Source organism: Thyridium curvatum (assembly GCF_004353045.1).
Source record: "Thyridium curvatum strain D216 chromosome Unknown NODE_24_length_455711_cov_82.946811, whole genome shotgun sequence".
NCBI classification, from domain to species: Eukaryota; Fungi; Ascomycota; class Sordariomycetes; order Thyridiales; family Thyridiaceae; genus Thyridium; species Thyridium curvatum.
In genome coordinates, this window is record NW_022156779.1 from 166,432 (window position 1) to 186,653 (window position 20,222).

The 20,222-nt window shown below is 56.4% G+C and overlaps 6 protein-coding genes across 6 annotated transcripts; 3 read left to right on the forward strand and 3 right to left on the reverse strand.

Annotated features, from left to right (window-relative positions):
- Positions 1–477: 477 nt before the first annotated feature.
- On the forward strand, positions 478–2,397 carry E0L32_004834 (uncharacterized protein; the record flags this gene model as incomplete). Its single annotated transcript, XM_031139288.1, has 1 exon — positions 478–2,397. The coding sequence occupies one exon, from the start codon at positions 478–480 to the stop codon at positions 2,395–2,397; it is 1,920 nt and encodes a 639-aa protein (XP_030996715.1).
- Positions 2,398–2,828: 431 nt separating this feature from the next.
- E0L32_004835 (uncharacterized protein) lies at positions 2,829–6,653 on the reverse strand (the record flags this gene model as incomplete). Its single annotated transcript, XM_031139289.1, has 1 exon — positions 2,829–6,653. The coding sequence occupies one exon, from the start codon at positions 6,651–6,653 to the stop codon at positions 2,829–2,831; it is 3,825 nt and encodes a 1,274-aa protein (XP_030996716.1).
- Positions 6,654–7,742: 1,089 nt separating this feature from the next.
- E0L32_004836 (uncharacterized protein) lies at positions 7,743–11,141 on the reverse strand (the record flags this gene model as incomplete). Its single annotated transcript, XM_031139290.1, has 6 exons — positions 7,743–8,877; positions 9,604–9,887; positions 9,987–10,074; positions 10,132–10,314; positions 10,372–10,899; positions 11,035–11,141. The coding sequence occupies 6 exons, from the start codon at positions 11,139–11,141 to the stop codon at positions 7,743–7,745; spliced, it is 2,325 nt and encodes a 774-aa protein (XP_030996717.1).
- A 1,161-nt stretch (positions 11,142–12,302) lies between these two features.
- E0L32_004837 (uncharacterized protein) lies at positions 12,303–14,808 on the forward strand (the record flags this gene model as incomplete). Its single annotated transcript, XM_031139292.1, has 2 exons — positions 12,303–14,498; positions 14,584–14,808. The coding sequence occupies 2 exons, from the start codon at positions 12,303–12,305 to the stop codon at positions 14,806–14,808; spliced, it is 2,421 nt and encodes an 806-aa protein (XP_030996718.1).
- Positions 14,809–15,471: 663 nt separating this feature from the next.
- On the reverse strand, positions 15,472–16,176 carry E0L32_004838 (uncharacterized protein; the record flags this gene model as incomplete). Its single annotated transcript, XM_031139293.1, has 2 exons — positions 15,472–15,883; positions 15,977–16,176. 2 exons carry the CDS (start codon positions 16,174–16,176, stop codon positions 15,472–15,474), a joined length of 612 nt encoding a protein of 203 aa, XP_030996719.1.
- Positions 16,177–18,922: 2,746 nt separating this feature from the next.
- E0L32_004839 (uncharacterized protein) lies at positions 18,923–19,987 on the forward strand (the record flags this gene model as incomplete). The annotated part of the gene is made up of 1 exon (XM_031139294.1): positions 18,923–19,987. One exon carries the CDS (start codon positions 18,923–18,925, stop codon positions 19,985–19,987), a length of 1,065 nt encoding a protein of 354 aa, XP_030996720.1.
- Positions 19,988–20,222: the final 235 nt, after the last annotated feature.

Here is a 20,222-nt window from a genome sequence, read left to right on the forward strand (position 1 = left end):
GGGTGGAAAAGAGGCTTCATAGAATCGCATCAGCCAGCAACAAGGCCTGTACCAAGAGGAATACGAATTAAAAGGATTTGATATTACAAAGTTGATATTTTCCCTCGGACCCTTTTCCTGGCTGTCATATGAGTAACTTTGAGGGCTTTAAAAGAGTGTCACCCTGGACTGGTCGCTCTTGCCACCGCTCCCTGACGCGCCCTGCCTCCTCGCATTCACTTGACCGTCAACAAACAAAGTCACGATCACTTTGCGCTCACTTTACTTCCTCCCCCTATTCGAGCTATTCTTCTGCTTCTCCCGTTGCAGCAACCCTTTCTCTTAATGATACCCTCCCTCTGTCCAATCGAATAATCATCCTCCCTCTCCACCTCTACATCGCAGCGCTTTCTTCCTACGCGCCAGACTCGCCTCTCGCCTGTCGCCTCTTGTTCTCGACTTTTATCATCATCAGCCATCGCCTCTAAGACGATCGCCATGGATGAGGATCTCCAAGAGATTTCTCTTTTCAGCTGGGGTGCCGACCAGACATACACCCAGCCTACTGAGGCTCGAAGTGCTCCGGCATATTTGATGGCAGATCTACGATCCCCTCCACATTCCCATCCCCTCCTTCACTCTTCTGTGCCTGAGCGTCTATCTAAAAGCCTGAGACGTCAGAAAGAACCCGCATCATCATCTGTGAGCTACGAATCAGTATCTGCAGCAAGCTCCAACTCACTCCAAAATTCCAAGCCCGACCGCTCTGGGCCCTGCGAGCCCGCCGTCGAGCGACCAGTACCGAACGAGCCTCAAGAATCTCCTGCGCGAGCCCAACCGATCCCAATCACAAAACAGGACTCCCTTGGTAGAGCCAGTTCTGAGTCCTTTGTGGTTCCTATCTTCACTCGCCCTCGAGATGAAGATTTTCGAGATGAAGATTTTACACCACAGACTGATGATGCCGCTTCTTGTTGTGACCACATCTCACCAACACAACGACATGTCAACCAGTTCTCTTTTCCACCACCAGACGGAGACCCGTCAACGAGGAAACAATCTGCAGAGCTTGCCCTCAGGACCAGATATCCACCAAGGGTGGTTGACCCAGCCACTCGCGCATCAGAAGTCGAGTTTGTTCCGAAAACTATGAACAGCAAGGGGCTGAATGTCGACCTTCTATTGAAGCAAAACGAGAATAGAGTGAAGGCTCTCCAAGAGTATGCAGAAAAGGAAAACGCTGCCAGGATGAGCATCTATGGTCCAGTCCACGTACGAAGCGCTCAATATGAGCACATTCGAGAGCGGATGATCGACCTGAACAGGGAGAGAGGCCGTTGCCAGCCCCGAATTTCAGAGCAAAGATACAATGAGATCACAGCAAAGTACAACAGACGGCTCAAGCCTGTGATCGACGACATGAAAGATCTGGCCAATGACCTCTGGTTCAGGAAGCTTGAGAGAGACACGCTCTTGGCTGAGGTTTTCGACTGGAAACCATTTGATGAGTCCATCACCATCCATAAGCCCGACCTTCCATACGAACCCCCAGAGAAACCAAAACCGTTACCGCGCGATCCATTTGACGAGTCTATCCCTGACCCAGAACCGCCGCCTCCAGTCAAGCGTCCAGAGAAGTCACCAAACAACCCGGTCGGTCTCACTTTCAACGATACACCATTCGCATACCTGACAAAGCGTGAAAAACCCCGGGAGAAATTCGTCCTGTTTCCACCCTATTGTGAGGGGTCAACAATACCGGAGTGGTTCAAGATCTTGGAAGAGCGACAGTGTGTGCATCTCCGCTCACAGGAGCCCGGCCACCGATATAATGAACTTCTCACTCAGGTCGCACAGCTGGAAGAAAACCTCGAGGCTGAGAGACACTATGGAGGCCCCCAAAAGGCCAAAGACTGGGACAAATACTACCACCCTGCTAGTCAGCACTGGGAAAAGCCGTGGCAACAGAAACGGGGTGGTTGGTGGAAATGTCGTTCTGGCCCCGGAGCCCCCAAGGCTGAGAGGTACTGCAGAGAGTGCCACGACCCCGAGAAGGTTTCAGAGACCGAGAATAATCATCAAATTCCCAAGGGTGCTGTCATTGTGACCATTGGGCAGCATGAGCATCTACATCAGGGCTCAGACTGGTCGAACCAGGCGCAGTACGACTGGATCATGGATCAGATTCGTCAATGTCAACATGCCATTGGCTGTCGGGACAAGGAGCTAGCTCTTCAACAGTTGCAAGCCGAGCGACAGGAGGCTGAGATTGCGATGCAACACCCAAATTGGAAGTTTTGGGGTGGATTTCTGGCGCCTCGACGAATGGGAAAGAAACATCCAGGAGGGGGAAAGTTGCGAACAGGACTGGTAGAGTTGGAGATCAAGCCCAACCACAAACCACAGGATGGAAAATGATTGATTGCTCTCAGCTCCATCATGATTGATCGGCCTTCATTCAACACAGCCACACTTGCATTTTTCTTCTGACCTACATTTTGATTGAAGGCATGGATACCAGGACAGATCTCAGGGGCACCATTGGGAATGCCAGTCAGATCTTGGTTCAGAGGTGAGGGAGGCAGTTGCTATGGGCATTCATTTGGGAAGGGCCAGGATGTTGTTCAGTTGATAGGCAGCATCTCTCACACATTAATAGTAATCAGTAATGTGGCAATGCGGTCTGCTTGTGAATAGGTTCAATTTGAGATAGGTTGCTTTCAGTGAAGTCTCCCTTTCAACTCAGTCAGACACCCGTTATATTACAGAAGTTCAATATGATCAAAGGTTGACTTTCAATACTGCTCAGTAGAATTCAGCATATGATATATCTGATGCTAATCTGAGCCTCAGTTCCCACTTCCAAAGAGCTCATCCTTTCGGGTCCTCCGCTCCCATACAATGACTCCATCGCTTTGGCGCTTGAAATAGAGGACCCGGTGCTGCGGGATGAACTCCTCATCTGTCTGCTCGCTCTTCCACTGCTCCAGGGGCTTCTCTCTAGCCCCGGTGAACCTGTCCTCATAGCCAACAATATAATCGCTGCTGTCCAGGTTCGGGTCCCAGCGCAGACGGCTGAGCACATCGAGTGCCGACCTCAGCTTGCCAGAACCTCCGGCGCGAGAAACCACAGCGTTGGCCGGCGGTGTGGCCTTCTTGCCGCCCTTCTTGACCTTCTTGGTACCTCCACGCGCTTCGCTGTCGCCACCCCTAGCCTCGAACGCCTCTTCCGCTTCGGCGCCTTCCTCCTGGTCGTCGTCGTCGTCGTCATCATCCTCCTCCTCCTCGTCTCCCGGGGAGTACTCGCCGCCCCACTGGCGGTTGTCGACGCACAGCTCGCCCAGGTCGCCGCGCTTGACGACCTCGGCGCTCATCCACTGGCACCTGGCGTCAAAGTACTTGTCGTCGCCGCGGATCTGCTCCTCGAACCGGTGCAGCACCGTCTGCAGCGTGCCCGCCGCGACCTTGGCGTCTTCTCGCGCCGTCGTCGTCGTTGTCGCGTTGTCCTCGTGCGAGGACGCGGGCTCGAGGCCGATGAGGTAGCAGCCCTGGTAGTCGCGGCTTGCCTCTGCCGAAGGGGCGGCGGCGGCGCTATCGTCGTCGTCGTCGCCACCGCTGCTGGCGGCGGCGGTGATGAGCTTGGCGTCCTCGGCGCTGACGAAGCGGGCGGGCCAGATGCGCGCGTGCACGCCCGGCAGGCGGCGCTGGAGGTCGACGAGGACCATGACGCAGCGGGACTCGAGCCAGCCGACGAAGGAGGCGCCCCGGGAGGGCGAGATGCCCCAGTACTGCACGTCGATCTTGACGTAGGACTTGTACGCCCTGGTGAAGTTTACGGCGCCGGCGCTGTCGAGGAGGGCTGGCGACGGCGGGGTGGTGCTGGCGTTGGTGTCGCCGCAGAGAAACCGTGACCAGGTCATGCCCTCTTCGGAGAGCAGGTTGCTGGCGCGGCCGAATTCCTCTGCGATGGTGCGCACCGAAGGGATGGAAGCCGCGTGGCTGGTGTTGAGCGACGGGGGGAAGTAGCCCAGTATAGCCAGCGGCTCGCGGGCAGTGCGGGTGTACGGCAGACGTTGCCTGTGATACAAGGGGTCGAAGGCCATCTTGTGTCTCCAGTCGAAGCGCGCATAGTGGCTGAAGAAGGTCGTCAGCATGTCGGGGACGGAGACGGGGCCTTTGCTCTCGCGAGCCAGCATCTTGCAGACACGGGCCAGGAGTATCGAGACCTGGATGCCGCCGAGGTAGCCAAACTTGGCCGAGTAGATCCCGCGCGACCTGGCCCACGCCTTGATGAGCCGGTGAGCGGTGCGGAACTTGGCCAGGTCGGGGACCGAGCGCCGGATGTAGTCCATATCGCGCACTGCCTTGAGCTTGGACAACGTCTGCGTCGAAAGAGTGAAGACCGGGTGCGAGGGCGGTAGCTTGAGCACAGTAGGCCAGTTCTCGGCGATGGCAGTGGCAGGGCAGTACTGCAGGTCGATCTTGACTCCCTGGACCTCGAGCTCGAGCATCGTGCCCGTATTTGCTCTCACTCGTCGCAGGATCCTGACCCCGCGATCTGCAGCCTTGCGAAGCCGCTGAACAGCCAGGGCAAAGAAGGTCTGGGAGCTGTAAGGGCCAATGCACAAGCAGTCAATGTCCGAGTCGGATGTCCATACACCGAGGCCGTACGACCCGCAAGGCACAAGGATGAGGGATTGCTTAAGTCGCTTCTGGGGAGCGGAACCATCTGAACTTTCGACAGCCGCACTTTCGAGGATAATGCTCTTCAAGAGAATAAGAACGTTCTTCCTTCTGTAGACTTCCTCCTCTGATGGGAAGACGTCCAGCGTAGATAAGGTGTCGCTCAATTCAGAAGCACTTGCAAGACTCTCCGGAGCTGGTGTAAGCGTGACCGGAACAACTAGGCTGTCTGTCTCGTCAGGCAGCTTCTCAGACGGGTCTCTCCCGACTCTCAAAGTGCATCGTACACCCCAGTGATCACTTGCAAAGGATGGCTCCAGCTCGTCTTCTTCAGTGTCGTCCGTTGACGGTTTGTCCATGAGGAAGCCAAACTTGTTGAACCGGGAGACTTTGAGTAGGCTCTGTCCTCTGATCAGAATCCGGTCAAATCGCTGGGGACGATTATTGAAGCCGCTGCCAACGATTTTGGTTGCGAGGACATTGACGGTAGGGTCGAAGGTCGCACCCTGTTCACCCTCAAAGACTTCGTCCGTGTCAGAGGAGTCGCCAAACTCGAGGCGGGCAGTGCTCCACGCGTCGATGAAGCCAAACTCCTGGAACTTGTCGTCAAAGCCGGCCAGATACGAGGAAGTCAAGGCCGAAATCGCTTTCTTCTTCAAAGCCGCTTCTATGGTGAAAGATGAAGACGACAGATTGAAGTCGCCTGCTAGAATCCAAGGGTTCTCTGGGTATGTTTTCCTGAGGTAATTCAAGATGCGCTGTAGCTCAATCTTCTTGTTCGATATCGCACCATCGGTCAGGCCGTGGGTGAGATGAACCGCGGCAAGAATGACAGGGACGAACTCGTCATCGTTTTGGAAACCAATGTCAGCGAATCGAACCACGACCGAGCCTTTGTGCTTTCGCTTGAACGAGACCCATTCCCAGTCGAAAGGCCATTTGCTTAGTACCACTATGTTGAGCAGGCTTGGAAGCGGCTCGATATCAGACTGGGCGGGAGGGCCGTGAGATACAAAGGGGTAAGCATCTCGAATGTCCTCGTTGTCCAAGAGACACGATAGAAAGTCGTCGGTGACCTCTTGGAGAACAAGAACATCCGCCGTTGCGTTGTCGGCAAGAATGTTCTTGATCAACAGAGGATACCGTACACGTGAGACGGGCCAGGTGAACTCTGCCAGGACGTTGTAGCTGCCGACGACAAGTCTCTCTGGCGTGGACGTTGTGTCGTCTACCTCGTGTTGATAGACTTCCCAAAGTCCTGTATTATCATTATAACAATAAGGGCCGGTGCTCTGCAAAGAATCTCGCTCGGCCGTTTCCTCGTCACTGTCCTCTGCCTTGAGGGATAGTTCATAGAAGCCGACGGGACGCTGTGCCCGGGAGAGAGATCCGTCACTCAGGCTGATGGAGCCCCATAGCTTCATCTGGCTCTTGGCCGCGCCGTCAAACTGCATGCGCTCGCGGACTAAAATCGCGATTTCACTAGCCTCCCACTCAATACTGGGAAGAGAGTCGACTTTGTCCAGTAGAAAATGATGGGCGTCTCCTTCTAGATCGTCAGACTGGCCTACAGTCAGATGCATCTGGTACTTGGCATCCTGTTGTCCGAGGCTGTGCAAGACGGCCCTCCGCAGTCTTTGCAGAGAAGCATTGCGGTCTTCGTCGCTATCGTGAATGTAGATCGTGTTGTCGTGTTTGTGCGGGAAGACGCCGGCCGAGTCCAGCTGGATGCGAAGTCTCCCGTCTGCCGAGTGCTGTTTCCAACTCTGCACGGCGGACTGGAGCAACTCGGCCGACCTCTCTAGGCTTTCGACACGCACGAAAGGGTAAACCAGATTGACGTGAGGCGGCCATTTCTCAAAGGCCTTGTCGTATAAAGCTCTCAGCTTGTCGATGGAGGACCACAGGTGGCTGGGAGGGATGATGCAGAGTGCTGTGTCGTGTGAGGTGACGGCAATGGCACTCGATGCTGGTGATTCCGATGCCGCCATACTATAATGGTGTCTTTCTTCTCTGGATACAAGATGGGGAACAATGAGGGGGGGTGGAGGTATCACGTCGGGTCGTGAAGCGGAGTATGGACTCTTGTAAGATGGTCAGAAAACAAGAAGTGAACAGAAGGCAATCAATGCAAGCGCTTGCTCAATGACGATGTTTCAGAATACAACTGTAAAGAGAACGAACAAGATGCTGGTCTTGTTATTTTGCCGTTGAAGTATTTGTTGGAAGGGAACGATCAAGGAAGTGAAATAGACGGCCCTCGGCTTTGATTTATCTCATCCTTCACGATGCACATGGTGCAAGACTCTTCTGCCAACTCTCGCTTCACTCTTGTGGTGCCCGAACTGGCTGGGCCTGATTGTGACGGGGCGGAGCCTCTGCAGGACACGAGGTGGCTGTGTCGCGTATAAGTGTGAGTAAGACCGGCAAGCCATTTCAATGACCCGCCCGGTGCAGTATGCCAATCAGGGGCAATTGTTTCTTTCCTTTACCATCCTTGATATGAGGGAACGAAAAGGAACGGAGGATCGTCTGCTCTAGTATGCCCTAGCATTGAAATTAAGAGATGCTGGGCTGCCGGAGTGACTCATCGCTGTTCTTGTAAAACTAAAGCGTTGCGTTGCGGAGAGAGTTGCGGCCCCAGTTCATCGACTTGGCAATTAGTTCAAAACTGAGCACCAGTTGTTTTCCTTCTTTATTTTCCACAGTGTCAGTTAATCCGATGGCTCTTTATTCCAAAGTCTACAGTGCAGGTTGCTGCTATAAAAGACCTGTTGCTTGGTTTCTTTGGAATTGCCGGATTAAAATGCATAGTAATTATGCTGACCATGCCCGCCTTGCTTCAAATGCACCGTCCTACAAGCATGTAGCCACTGAGACAAGGCTGTCAGGAGCCAAGATTGATCTGTATTCTGAAAGATATTAAAGCAGCCTCTGCCCAAGGCAATGAATGCACTTGTGTGACGAGATGTATTATCGGCAATGGACACAAAGAACGCCGGAAAACAACATGACAGTAGCCCTATGTACAAGAAAACGAGAATAGCATAGAAGTCATCGTCGTAATGAAACCGACCAAGCTAGTAGTCTCCCCAGTCAATAACCGACACTCCTTTCCCTTTGCCCTCCATGATAGCCTCCAGCTTGTCCTCGTTGGTCACCCAGCCCTTTCTTTGCGCCGAGATGGCATACTTGAGGGGGTCCTTCCACTCTTTCCACCACGTCTCCTCGCTCTGCACGACGCACCTGCGGCCCGGCGTGCCTAGCGGATGCGTGGCGAACGGCCAGACGGCCTTGACGACCTCGTACGTGTTGCGCCCGGAGAAGAAGGCGGTGACGTTGGTGAACAGCTTGTTGACCTTGTCCGGGTTCTGCACGACGACCCGGGCGTGCGTCACGGGGAACTGGACGGCGACGACGCCCTTGTACCCCGTCGACGCGACGAGGCTGCGCACCTGGCCCTCGATCCAGCTGGTGTCCATGTTGGCGACCTGCCGCTCGAGGCAGAAGGTCTTGACCGACGCCGGGTCCTCGATGAAGCGGCGGCACCAGGCCTCGAGGCCGCCCTCGCCCACGTCGGGCTTGACGTCGGGCTTGATCCCGCCCCGCAGGGCCTTCTCCCCCGCGCCGACGCAGCGGATGTAGTCCATGCGCTGCCGGCCGTCCTCGGGCACCAGCAGGCTCATGAGGTTGAGCTTGACGGCGAAGTCGACCCTGCCGCTGCGGGTGCCGGTGATGTGGATCTGCGGCTTGGGCGGCACCGTCGACTGCGCCCGGACGAGCGACACCAGGGCGGCGACGGTGCCGGACAGGTACGGGGCCGAGGACTTGATGGTGGTGCCGTCGGTCGACAGGGCGAAGAGCGGCGGCGAGTAGAGCCTGTAGTCCAGCCGGGGCAGGCCCGGGTACTTTTGCGGACCCCTCGGCTGCTCTGCCTGCTGCGCTTCCAATTGGACCTGGGAGCCGCTCGAGGGGCCCGAGTAGGGCGGCGGGAGAGGCGGCTGCGCGTGGTGTGAGGACGAAGCCGATGTGCCCGTGTCGGCACCTTCTACGGCGATAAGGCCGCTGGAGAAGGAGGGATCTCCCGGCGAAGGGGAGTCTGTCTGCTCGGCTCGCTCATAATGAGTCCTCAGCCGGTCCTTCTCTGAAGGGCCCTGCCTTGATGGATCCGCCATGGGACGACTCTCTGTTTCGTCGCTCTGCCCTGACAGCTTTCTACGGAGAGCAGGCTCGCATGTCAGACAAGCCCAGAGCGGAGAAGCTGACGCTGCTGCTGTTGCTGTTGCTGTGTCCCGCCTCGACGGATGTTGGCTGAGCGGAACGGCGTGAGAGTACCCTCAGTACGACAGGACAGCTTTTGAGCCACGTTGTTTTCGAATGAGAACCTCACCAGCTCCGGCCGAAGATTTGAGCACAGAAAGGAACAAGCTTTTGAAGTGGTAAGCTGGATGTGTAGAACCCCCGGGGCTGACGCAACGGAAGCGAGCGCCGGCGGGATCCACCTGGGGACGTTTTCTCGTCATTCTAGCGGCGCAGGCAGCACTCCAGCTGCTATTGGCCTAGCCGGAAGGGGCCCTGACAGTGCTGTCCTGAAGTCGCCATGGGGCTGGGTTACTGGGTGCGCAGCCCGGCCTGACCTGGTTCGGCTGCCTCTCGCTTGTGTGACGCGTACAGCTTGAGCGGGCGAATTTTTCCGTCTACTCTGTGTTTTTTCCTGAACCATTCAATTGGCAATATGTACAGGCAACAAGATGATAAGCCTGTAAGCTCAATGAGCGCTACCGATTATCAATTCATTAGGTAGCTCGGTCTATGCACACCCAGACCGACACAATGCCCATCAAGCCCTATATGCGATGTTCCCTATAACACCCAAGGCCAGCATAGCGCAGCCGTCTGAAGCCAATCCTCTAACTCCCGTTTCTATGCTCTGGATCTCACCTGGTCTTGTTGTACATCCACTCTCGCAACGTTCTCGGCCGTCTGTGCGGTGTCCACCTTCTGGCGAGGCGATACTCCGACAGGACTGCGCCGCAAGGGACGGGAACGTATTCTCGATGCCGTGCGGACTCCTCGGAGTTCTTATTCGTGATGTTTGCGAGGCTGCTCGCTACGCTGCCTGCCATGATGGTCTCGGCGCCGGAGCACTCAAGCAAAGCCATGATGGACGACGACATGCCATGTCGTTTGGTTATGCTGTGATAGACGCGGTTCGGCTCAGGCCTCTATTGTGAAAGCGTTGACAGGTCGGCTCTAACAAATCTAGTAGTGAAGATTGTCAGTAGATTTCACGAGGTGGTGTGGGAAGGAGTAGATCGACATACATCAATGGTGTCCTGCGCATTTCTGCGGAGGCGAGACACCGATGCCCACGCCCACGCCCGATACACCAGGCGCCCAGTCGACCGAGCTCTTGTTTGCACCTTCTATATGCAATTTTGCGGCCATATGAAACGAGACCTGGCTCACATGAACTGCTTGCCCATCAATAGTTCATAATAAGCCTTTTGATCCATCTCACTGCCGAGGGAGGGTTCCGCGTGATTATGGCTCTCATCCATCAGTTCCTGATTCGTCATGGCCAGGAAGTCGTCCAGCGTCTCGTCTGGCGCAAAGCCAAGGGACCCGAGAGTCTGGGTAAAGTTATTTGATCTAGAGAGGACAGTTAGGCAGTGTAACACACAGGGGAAGGCGGCGCGCAAGACGTACGCTATTGCTGCGTCCTTGGCCACAATATCTGAAAGCGACAGTGACGCTGCTCCGGGCGTAGGGGCGCTGGGTTTGGGTACGGGCCGACCACCATCATACGACGGGGATGGGGTCGGTATGTGCCTCTGGGGTATCGGCTCTGCCCGTACCGTCGGGCTTCCGACTGAGGCTATGGAGGCGGGTGCAGGAGGTAGTGCCGGAGCGGATTCGCCGTCTGGCACCGGGGTAGCTTCGGAACCAGACTCATCGCCGAAGAAGGCCTTGAAGACGGAGCTCTGCTGCCACGCCTGGATGAAGAACTCTTGTTGCTGCGGGTCCTTGATCGCCTTGCTCAGGCGCCTGCCCTCTTCGGACTGCTTGAGATAGCCCTCGATCACGGGGCCCAGGCTCGGGATCATGTTGAGAGCGGCGCCCCAGGCGGCGGCACTCTCCCTCATAGTGTGCAGTGCACTCCGGTAGCCCTGTGCAGGCCCTCGCTTCTTCTGAGGCCTCAGGTACAGGCATGATTTGTTGTGCTTCTCACAATAGCTGCAACGCGGTTTGGCATTGTCGCAGGGCTGGTGGTTGACATGACAAAAGTCGCATCTGAGGACTTTTTGTTAGCGAGGTCCGGCACCACACCACTGCCCACCCGAATGCACAAGAGCACGGCGATCGACTTACGCTCTGGAACTCTTCTTCCTCTTGCGAGGATTGACCGGTGCTTCTTCCGTTGCCTCACTCCGAGCGGCCGGAATGTCATCCTTGCCGGCTGCAGCCGGTTGGCTCATGGTCGGGTCACACAACAGGTCTCAGGGGGTGGTTTTTCTTTTTTCAAGCCAGGTGGTCGGACTCGGAGCTCCGAAACAACGAGCTCTTGCCGTCTCAAGCACTCTCGCTCATGAAAATGAAAAAAATGAGTAAATGAACGAATTGAGCCTTAATTGGTTTGAGCGAACGTGAGGGAAGGGGGATCAAATCTGTGCAGTGTCTTATCCATCCGAGCCGGAAAGGATGGGGGATGGTGTCCAAGATATTTGATGCGGGGAAAAAGCACGGCACTGGTAGGTACCAGACACCTGGGCTGGCAGTGCGCAATCCTCTGCCAGTGCCAGGCGACTCGGCGAGCCAGGTCAAAGGTCAGATGGGGGAACATCTGGCATTTGATAGGTGCCAACCCTGCCGTAAATGCCCTGCCCAGCGCGCTTGTCATGCAGCGCTAGCGCGCAAGTGGGTGTCTGAATAGTTGACGGAAGTTCATCAGGAGCTACCTCGATCTTAACAATCAATATCCTTGTCACATCCTTGCCCTGGAACCCTGAAGGGCTATCCCACTACCTAAATCCGATGGGCTTGATGGGTAAACAAGTACTTCTGTTAGCAGTCCGTCAACTAATCTGACCCTCACTTGGCCGACAATGCAGTCCCTGTAGTCCCTAACAAAATCCACCCGTGGACCCCCAAAGACTCTGAACGCTTGCGGTTTGAGCGTGTAATGACCACAAGTAAAGTAGTGCGAGATCGGGCGTCTCCACTCTGCACCCCGCGCCTACTCCGTCAGAAACTCGGGGAATTTGGGATTATCTAGTTAACCCGGCGCATCACAAATCGGCAAGTCTTCATTCATGTGAGTCCAGTCTTGTCGGCATCGGACACAGGTCTCCATCGATAAGAGAATATCGGAGTTCGAACTGATCTCTGTCATACTCCTCCTTGGGTGTCTATCGTTTTCGTTCTCATGAGGAGTCCTCTTCACTTGATGCATTCTGTCTTTCACATGCTCCACCTTCATCGCTGAGGCTCAAAGCCACTTATTCAACGCACAGAAACTATGAACTATCGATAACATTCAACTGTCACGAGTCTTGCGCCCCGGTCTTAGTTTTGATACCGGAAGTGCGGAGAAGAGCGAGAAGCGAAGCATGCCAGCTCTGCCACTGGAGCAGGACATGATGCCTTCCGACCAGAGAATCTTCAAGCAGGATGCTTCCATCGTCCTTGTGGGATGCCGTGGTGCCGGCAAGAGGTCCCTGGGCTTCATCGGCGCCCTTCATCTCAGGAGACGCCTCATAACAGAGGACCACTACTTTGTGTCTGCCACTGGCCAGACCCGAGCCCAGTTCCTGACCAAGCACGGCAAGGAGGCCTTCACTCAGCGCAATGCCGAGGTCTTCAAGCATATGCTTGATACAAATCGGAAGAGATGCATCATTGAGTGCGGGATGAGCAGCCTCTCCGAGGAGGCACAGGATGCCCTCCGAGAGTACTGCAAGACGAATCCCGTCATATATATCCACCGGGAGAAAGAGCAACTGTTAAGGTTATTGGACCCTGCGGATGCAGAGGCCCTTCTGAAGATGGACGAGAGCCACAGGAGTTGTTCCAACTTTGAGTATTACAACCTTTACGACCCTCACAGTGGGAAAACAAACCCTGGAAGCGAGCCCAGTGCGATCAGCTGGGACAGTGCGGCAAACCCGTCCCGTCTTCTCCTAGCCAAAGAGGACTTCACTCACTATCTCGATCTCCTTACCGGGCAAGCATGGCGAAAGACGTGGCTTGAGAGCCCTTTTTCCATCAATGCAGTCCCGCCTCATTTCAGACAGGCCTCCTACGCCCTACGGCTACGACTGTCGTATCTGGTTGGCATGGACCTCGAGTGGGAAGATCTCGAGGCCTCTGGGGACTGCGTGGAACTCATCATCGACCACTGGCCCGAAGATATGTTCAACGTCATCGCGAAGCAGGTGGCCCTTATCCGCAGAAAGCTCTCCATGCCCGTCATCTACCACGTAGAGGAGACTCCGCGAGAGGAGCGCGTGAGGTCTCAGGAGGAGAGGGACGCGATGGACTTGGAGCTCCTGGAGCTCGGCCTGCGGCTCAACGTGGATTTTCTGAGCCTCGACTTGCAGCGGAATCCTGCCATTACTAGTAGGATTCTGGCGCAGAAGGGCCGGTCCAAGATCATCGGCAACTTTTGGAACTTTGGCATGAATGCCATACCCTGGTCGGACGAAGCCAACGTAGAGAACTACAAGCTGGCCCAGTCTCTCGGGTGCGACGTCGTCCGCATCGTCAGATTCTGCTCCGGCGACAGCGCCAACGAGAAACTGGTCGCCTTTACGGAGAAGATTGAGACAACCATCCCCGACCCCAAGCCGCCATTAGTCGCCTTTGACTTTTCCTTCCTCGGTGTGCGAACGCCTCTCCAGACCCGCATCCTGGGCCCCGTCAAGCACCGCTGCATGGAGGGCGGGAGGGATCACTTCGCCACCGTCTGCTCGTCAAGCGTATCCTTCGAGCAGCTGTTCCGCGACTTCCGCCTGTTCCCGTTGGAGTTCTGCACCGTCGGCTCCAACGTGTCCTACTCACTGACCCCAGCCATCTACCAAGCCGCCTTCCAGTTCTGGTCCATGCCGCACACCTACCAGGCCGTGCAGTGCTCCCAGCTGGACGACCTGAACCGCATCTTCGCCAGGGCCACCTTTGGCGGGGCCTGCCTCGCCGCGCCGTTCAAGGTCGCCATCCTGCCGCACCTCAAGCTCAAGTCGCACCATGCGGCGGCCATCGGCGCGGTCAACGTTGTGCTCCCGCTGCGCGGCAAGACGAGCTTCATCCTCGACCACGCCAACTCGCGCAACATGGGCGGCGTGGCCAGCGAGTTCTACGGCGACAACACGGACTGGAGCGCCATCCTGACCTGCCTCCGGCGCGCCATCAGCCCGCGCAACTTTGTCGTGCCCACCAAGACGACGGGCCTCGTCATCGGCGCCGGCGGCATGGCGCGCTCGGCCGTCTACGCCCTGCTGCAGCTCGGCTGCCGCAACATCTTCATCTACAACCGCACGGCCGCCAACGCGCAGCGGATCGCGGACCACTTCAACGAGTGGAGCGTCGAGCAGGGGCTCGCGGCGCCGCCCAGCGCCAAGATCCGCGCCGCCGCCGAGGGGGCGCCGCCCGGGTCGGCGTCGGCGCTCAAGATCTGCCACACGCTCGGCTCCATCGCCGAGCCGTGGCCGCGGGACTACCAGCCGCCCACCATGATCGTGTCGTGCGTGCCGGCCGTGAGCATCGACGGCAGCCCCCCTGCCGACTTTGAGCTGCCGAAGCAGTGGCTCGGGAGCACGACCGGAGGTGTCGTCGTAGAGGTAAGCTCGAATCCCCAAAACCGCCCCAATTCATGCCAAGACAACGTAAGGATATTTTGCTTACATCTATTGTCACATTTCACAGCTAGCGTATGAGCCCCTCATCACACCGCTTGTAGCCCAGATGCAGGTCTTCCGAGACACCGTGTCGCCCGCCTGGGTGGTCGTCGACGGCCTGGACATCGTGAGCGAGATGGCGATCGAGTCGTTTGAGCTGATGACTGGGCGTATGGCGCCCAAGAGGCTGATGAAGGAGGTCTGCCGCAGAGCGTGGGAGCAGCAGAGGAGGGACATGTCATCCGTATCGTGACATGAGTCTTTATTCAGGTAGAAAACCTACGCCGAGCTACTGATACAATGAGTGATTCAAGAACCAATCAAGATGGACCAACACGCATTTGTGGCAACCATATATTTTCGAGAGCATAGAAACGAGTGGATGTCGATTCAAACACTGAACTAAAAGGCCAAGCTTCCGCAGTTCTCTCTCGACGTGCTATCAACAGAAGCAGGTGACAACAAGCAGGTCCTTCCAATACAACCCGCCAAGCCATCCTTCTCCAGCCCGAGGGAATCGCGCCTCGAGCAGAGTTAAGCCAAGCGCCTAGCAAATGCATAACAATAAAAGTGTCTGTGAAAGAAAATATGAGGGTGCGGCAGCGCAAGGCGGATGTTCCTGTCAGCCTGCCCATGTTCCATGTCCCATGCGTCGTCGCTATCATGCATCCCCTCCCAAATCCCAACAACGCCCCAAGTGCAGAAAGCAGACCGGTAGACTGTGGTGCTTTCCGGTGTCAAGAAATGTGCGTGCTTGCTTGCTGTCGCTTCCCAGAAAACATCCCAGTTCCATCGCAGTCCAGAAAGAAAAAAAGAAAAAAAAGAGCTGACAAATCGCACACATCCACGAACGAACGGACTAGTTCAAATAGCCAAACCAGTCGTCAAAGGCAAAGCTTGCCCTGCTCTTCCGAGTTTAGACAAGCTCAAAGCCATCCTCCTCGAGGGTCGACTTCTCGACGCCCGGGTCGGACGCGGCCTTCTGGCGCAGGGTCTGGCGGGCCTTCTTGCCCTTGAGGGCATCGCCGTTGGCGTCGAGCACCTCGTACTCCTTCTCGACCAGCTTCTCCATGGCCCGCGGGTTGGACCTGACAAAGACGTCGAGGGACAGCCCCGTCGCCGGAGAGCCGGCCTTGTCAAAGTTGTACAGGAACTCGTCCTGCGTTGGGAATTCTCGGGAGGACTCGATGGGATCGGACTGGGTGCCGTGCTCCAGCTCCTCCCGGACGCTCTGCTTGACCCGGACGAGGCCGGACGGCAAGTCAAAGTTGCCTCGGCTGGTCTTGACCATGTTGTGTCTGGGCTTCTCCCTGGGGCTGGGGTGAGAACTGCCGCAAGAGTTAGTCGCCATGTCTTCAAAACAAGCCCAAAGTAACTTTGGGGTAATGTTCCAGAGAGTCAAGATGATGATTGACACTTACATGTCGCTGTACTTCTGCAGCGGCCGAGCCTTGGACAGCTGGCCCTCGGTGCCGTTCAGGGGCTGCTGCGTGATGATGTCAAGCCGAACGCCAGCCGGCGGACGGGTGCCGTAGGACCACTTGACGTGGGAGTCCTTGGCGCGCTTGAAGTCTTTGTGGGCGCTGCGGAAATCGCGCTGAGTCTCAAAAGCTGCAGCCATAGTGCGAGTTGATGATGCGAGTGTCGTGGGGATATGTGAGGGTGGGAGAGGTAGTGGCACAGGCGTAAGTAATGCACCCTCTGCTCACCACTTGACTGGGCGAGCACTGGTGCAGCTGCAGTCCTGATAGGGATCGAAATTTAGGCCCGTAACCTTGGTAGCTGAGTCCGGTCCACAGAGGTGCTCAACCGGGTAGTATTAAAAGAGGATAAAAAGAAGTGAGATATGCAGGATGCTTTCGTTGATTGAAGCGAAATAAGTAAGGAAAAGAAAGCGTGCCAGTGATACTCCGAAGGCGATTGAAGGTTGTCCAGAGGGTCTCTTATCTGGAGTCTTGCGTGGGGATACGCAAGGGGGATGGATGGCTTGGAGCGGTGGTGTAAGTGAGAGAGCAGAGTGTCAGAGGTGACTGGGCGGTTCCAGAATATTAAATCGGCTTTGAAATGAATAGAGCAGTAATATTGCACTGCTGATGCAATCCCCTGACCGGGTCCGTGATTTCCTTTCAGGAACTTGTTATGTAATGAAAGAATGGGCTGTAGTCTGTTTGTCCGGATGAGTCAACGGCGGCGAGTGTTTGAGAGAGGCGATGGTTTGCCTGTCAATAACACGCGATAAGGTGGATAACTAGGTAGTTAGGTGATAAGGAAGGGCGACTGGGAGGATCAAGTACCTAGTGTCCCGGCCGATGACGGAATCACAAGGGCGTATTAGACAAAGAACGGGGTCGTATGGGCTGACTGGGCAATGTACTAGGAAATAGAAGAGGGAAAATACGGTGATCTCTAATGCTGTGGCTTTGTTGATTCAATAAGGGTGAAGAAAGAATAGGGAGAGGAAGGCGAGGAGGGAGAGCACTCGCGTGAAGGGTCTACTCTATATCTACCTTACCTACCCAAGGTACATCTGGCTAGTGAGCATCCTGATTCCGGGCTTGACTTGTAATGTTGGTCAGGCTTATCGCGATGACGGATGATTGAGGTACAGGAACGTGTCCACGGGTTATCGCTCAACCATCCATCCACCAAATTAGACCTGCTTTTCCCACGGGCTAAGGCGGCAAAGTCACTCTTGCGTGGCTTGTTGCATGCCTGCTGGGCTTTGTCTGTTGACCTGGCCCAGGTGCGTTACAAGTTACGCACCGTGTACTTCGTCTTCCTGCCAGGGCGGCAATAGCGGATGACCCCGGATCTGGCCAGCCATGGATCCCCATCCCTCCCTCTGAAACTACCTAGGGAGGTAATGTAGGTACTCAAAGAGTGCTCCCCGTGCACGCCGTTCTGCATCGTCATTTGCCCAGCCCAAGGCGTTGGAAGGCCAAGTGAGCAGGCAAGAGACTGCGGCCTGACGGCACCTTTCTGCGCAGTCTGATAGGCGCGCAACAAAAGAGGAGAGAGGCCCAGGTTCCCTGATAGAGCAGGGCTGCGAATCACGAATGCCATGTGTTATGGATGGGTGGAGGTCACTGGCCAAACCTGGCGCTTCGTCTTCTCCAACACGGCGCGTTTCTCCAATCTGACTCGGGGTTCCGGATTCTCCATCCTAATCTCTCATCCGTACTTCCACGACACACCCACCCAATCCCGGGTCCCCGCATTTCCTCATCCAGGTGCGCGTCTTCCTATTTGCGCGTCGCTGGTGCGTTATGCATCCTTTTGGTTACCTGAAGGCAGCTATGCATCCGTGCAGTGCCCATAGAGAGCCCACCGAATGCGTACGGAGTACATGGACTGCCCGCCACGTTGAGGTGAAACATCTCGTTGAAATGGAGCCGTTGGGCGTACGAAGTACGAGTAGGTACGGTACACGTTGGGGTATGTACTAACACGAAACCACATGCTGCGCCATGCATTCCGATTAGGCCCGGCGTGCCTGAAGATCTGACAGTGCGATAGCACTGCCCTGGCGATCTGTTTGTACCCTGTCCAACAGCCATCGACAGTGTACTTGTACGAAGTGACCAAGGTGCTCCAGCCACGGCCATGTGCCTTGGCGAGTTGTTCATCGAGGTCGGATCGGTATTTGTCGATGAAAGACGACTAAGTGTAGACGCCATCGACTTTCGATTGATCCTGTGTGGTGCTCCTGGACCTTTGCCTGGAGACACTCCCTACCTAGGTAGCTCGGGAATCCAGACTGGCCTTACCAAGTGTGTGTCGCATAAAGTGCTTGACCTGTGAACCACCTTTTCAACAAGGAGTGCTGCTTCAGCGCGTCATACAGGTTCTAAACAGGCCTACACCCCTGTTGTAACTCGGGATACAGGTAGGTATGATGACTACCAATACTGTCTTTCATGGCTTTCGTCATCCTGAGCGTGCCCGCCACTTGCTATTCCCCGTCGCTGTATTTTGGCGGATGATGGTATCAAAATAAGGCCCTTCTAGCTTCCAGGCTGTCGCGGGCGCGGTCACCAGACCCGTGATGTCATCTCGGGCTGGCATGTGATAGATTTGGGATGTTGGTGCTTGTATGCTGTACCCATGTATTTTTTTCTCCCTGCGCCGCCTCTGGTCTGCACGTGACCCTTATCTTATCGCCGCTTACATGCTGGTGACTGGAATTTCCAGTTGAAGCTTCAGCAGATAAGGTATGCACACGAGAGATGCGACAGCTCGCGACTCCGATACACAATACTTTGTCGCCTCCCTTGACCTTCAAGAGCATACCTAGGTAGGCTGCAGGGGCCCTCACCATCCGGTAGTCGACTCTGAGTTCCTCTGGTGCAGCACCCTCGAGCAAAAGTATGCCCTCAGACCTCTCGGCCTACCTGGCTGCCAACTACCTCACAGCCGACCCCAAGCCCTCCAAGAAGCGCAAGCGCAAGCACGATACCTCCTCCGCCTCTGGCCTCCTGATAAACGACGAAGACGACAGCTGGGCGCGTCCAACCGGCCCCAAGGCTGGCGGCGACAATGACGAGGGCTTCGACATCCCCGTAACGGCGGGCACGTCCGCCGAGTTCCGCAAGGCCAAAAAGTCGAACTGGAAGACCCTGGGCGGCGGCTCGGCGGCAGCGACGAAAGACGACGATGAAGCAGCAGCGGCCGACGCCATCCTGGCGTCCGCCCAGGCCGAGGACGCCGCGCGCCGGGACGCCGAGGACGAGGCGCCCGTCGTGGACGACGCGGGAGGAGGCGCGGCGGTGGCCAAGATGAGCGACGGCACGCACGCGGGCCTGCAGAGCGCGGCCGCCGTGTCGGCCCAGCTGAGGCGCCGCCAGCGCGAGGAGCGCGAGGCCTACGAGCGCGAGCGGCGGGAGCGCAAGGCGGCGGGGCTCCCCGACACAGAGGAGGAGGCCGTGTACCGCGACGCCACGGGCCGGCGGATCGACGTGTCGATGCGGCGCGAGGCGGCGCGCAGGGCGGCGCAGGAGGCCGAGGAGAAGGAGCGCGCCGCCAAGGAGGCCCTCCGGGGCGAGGTGCAGGTCGAGGAGGCGCGGCGGCGCCGCGAGCGCCTCGAGGACGCGGCGCTCATGCCGCTGGCGCGCCGCGCCGACGACGAAGAGATCAACCGCGAGATGAAGGCGGCGGCGAGGTGGAACGACCCCATGGCGCAGTTCCTGAGCGAGAAGAAGGACTCTGGCGGCGGTGGAGGGGCCGTGTCGGCCGGAGGGCGGCAGGGCGGTAAGAAGCTCAAGGGCAGGCCGGTGTATAAGGGGCCCGCGCAGCCTAATAGATACGGGATCAGGCCGGGATACCGGTGGGACGGTGTTGATCGCGGGAACGGGTTCGAAGCCGAGAGGTTCAAGGCATTAAACAGGCGGGAGAGGAATAAGGGACTGGACTACGCCTGGCAGATGGATGAGTAAGGGCCGTCTATTGACGGGAGATTTAATGATACCATGGCCTTGGGAGCATCAAGAGTCGCGAGCATAGCGTGTGTTTTGGTCACGGGAAAAAAAAACATTTTTATGATATTCACACCCATAAACCAGATTTCGGAGCCACACAAGTTCAAGCGCACTTCCTTCAATCTTCTTAAAGTCCATGAATGTCTAGTGATCATCGAGGGATCCGCATGCATCTAATTCAGTGAATAATCGT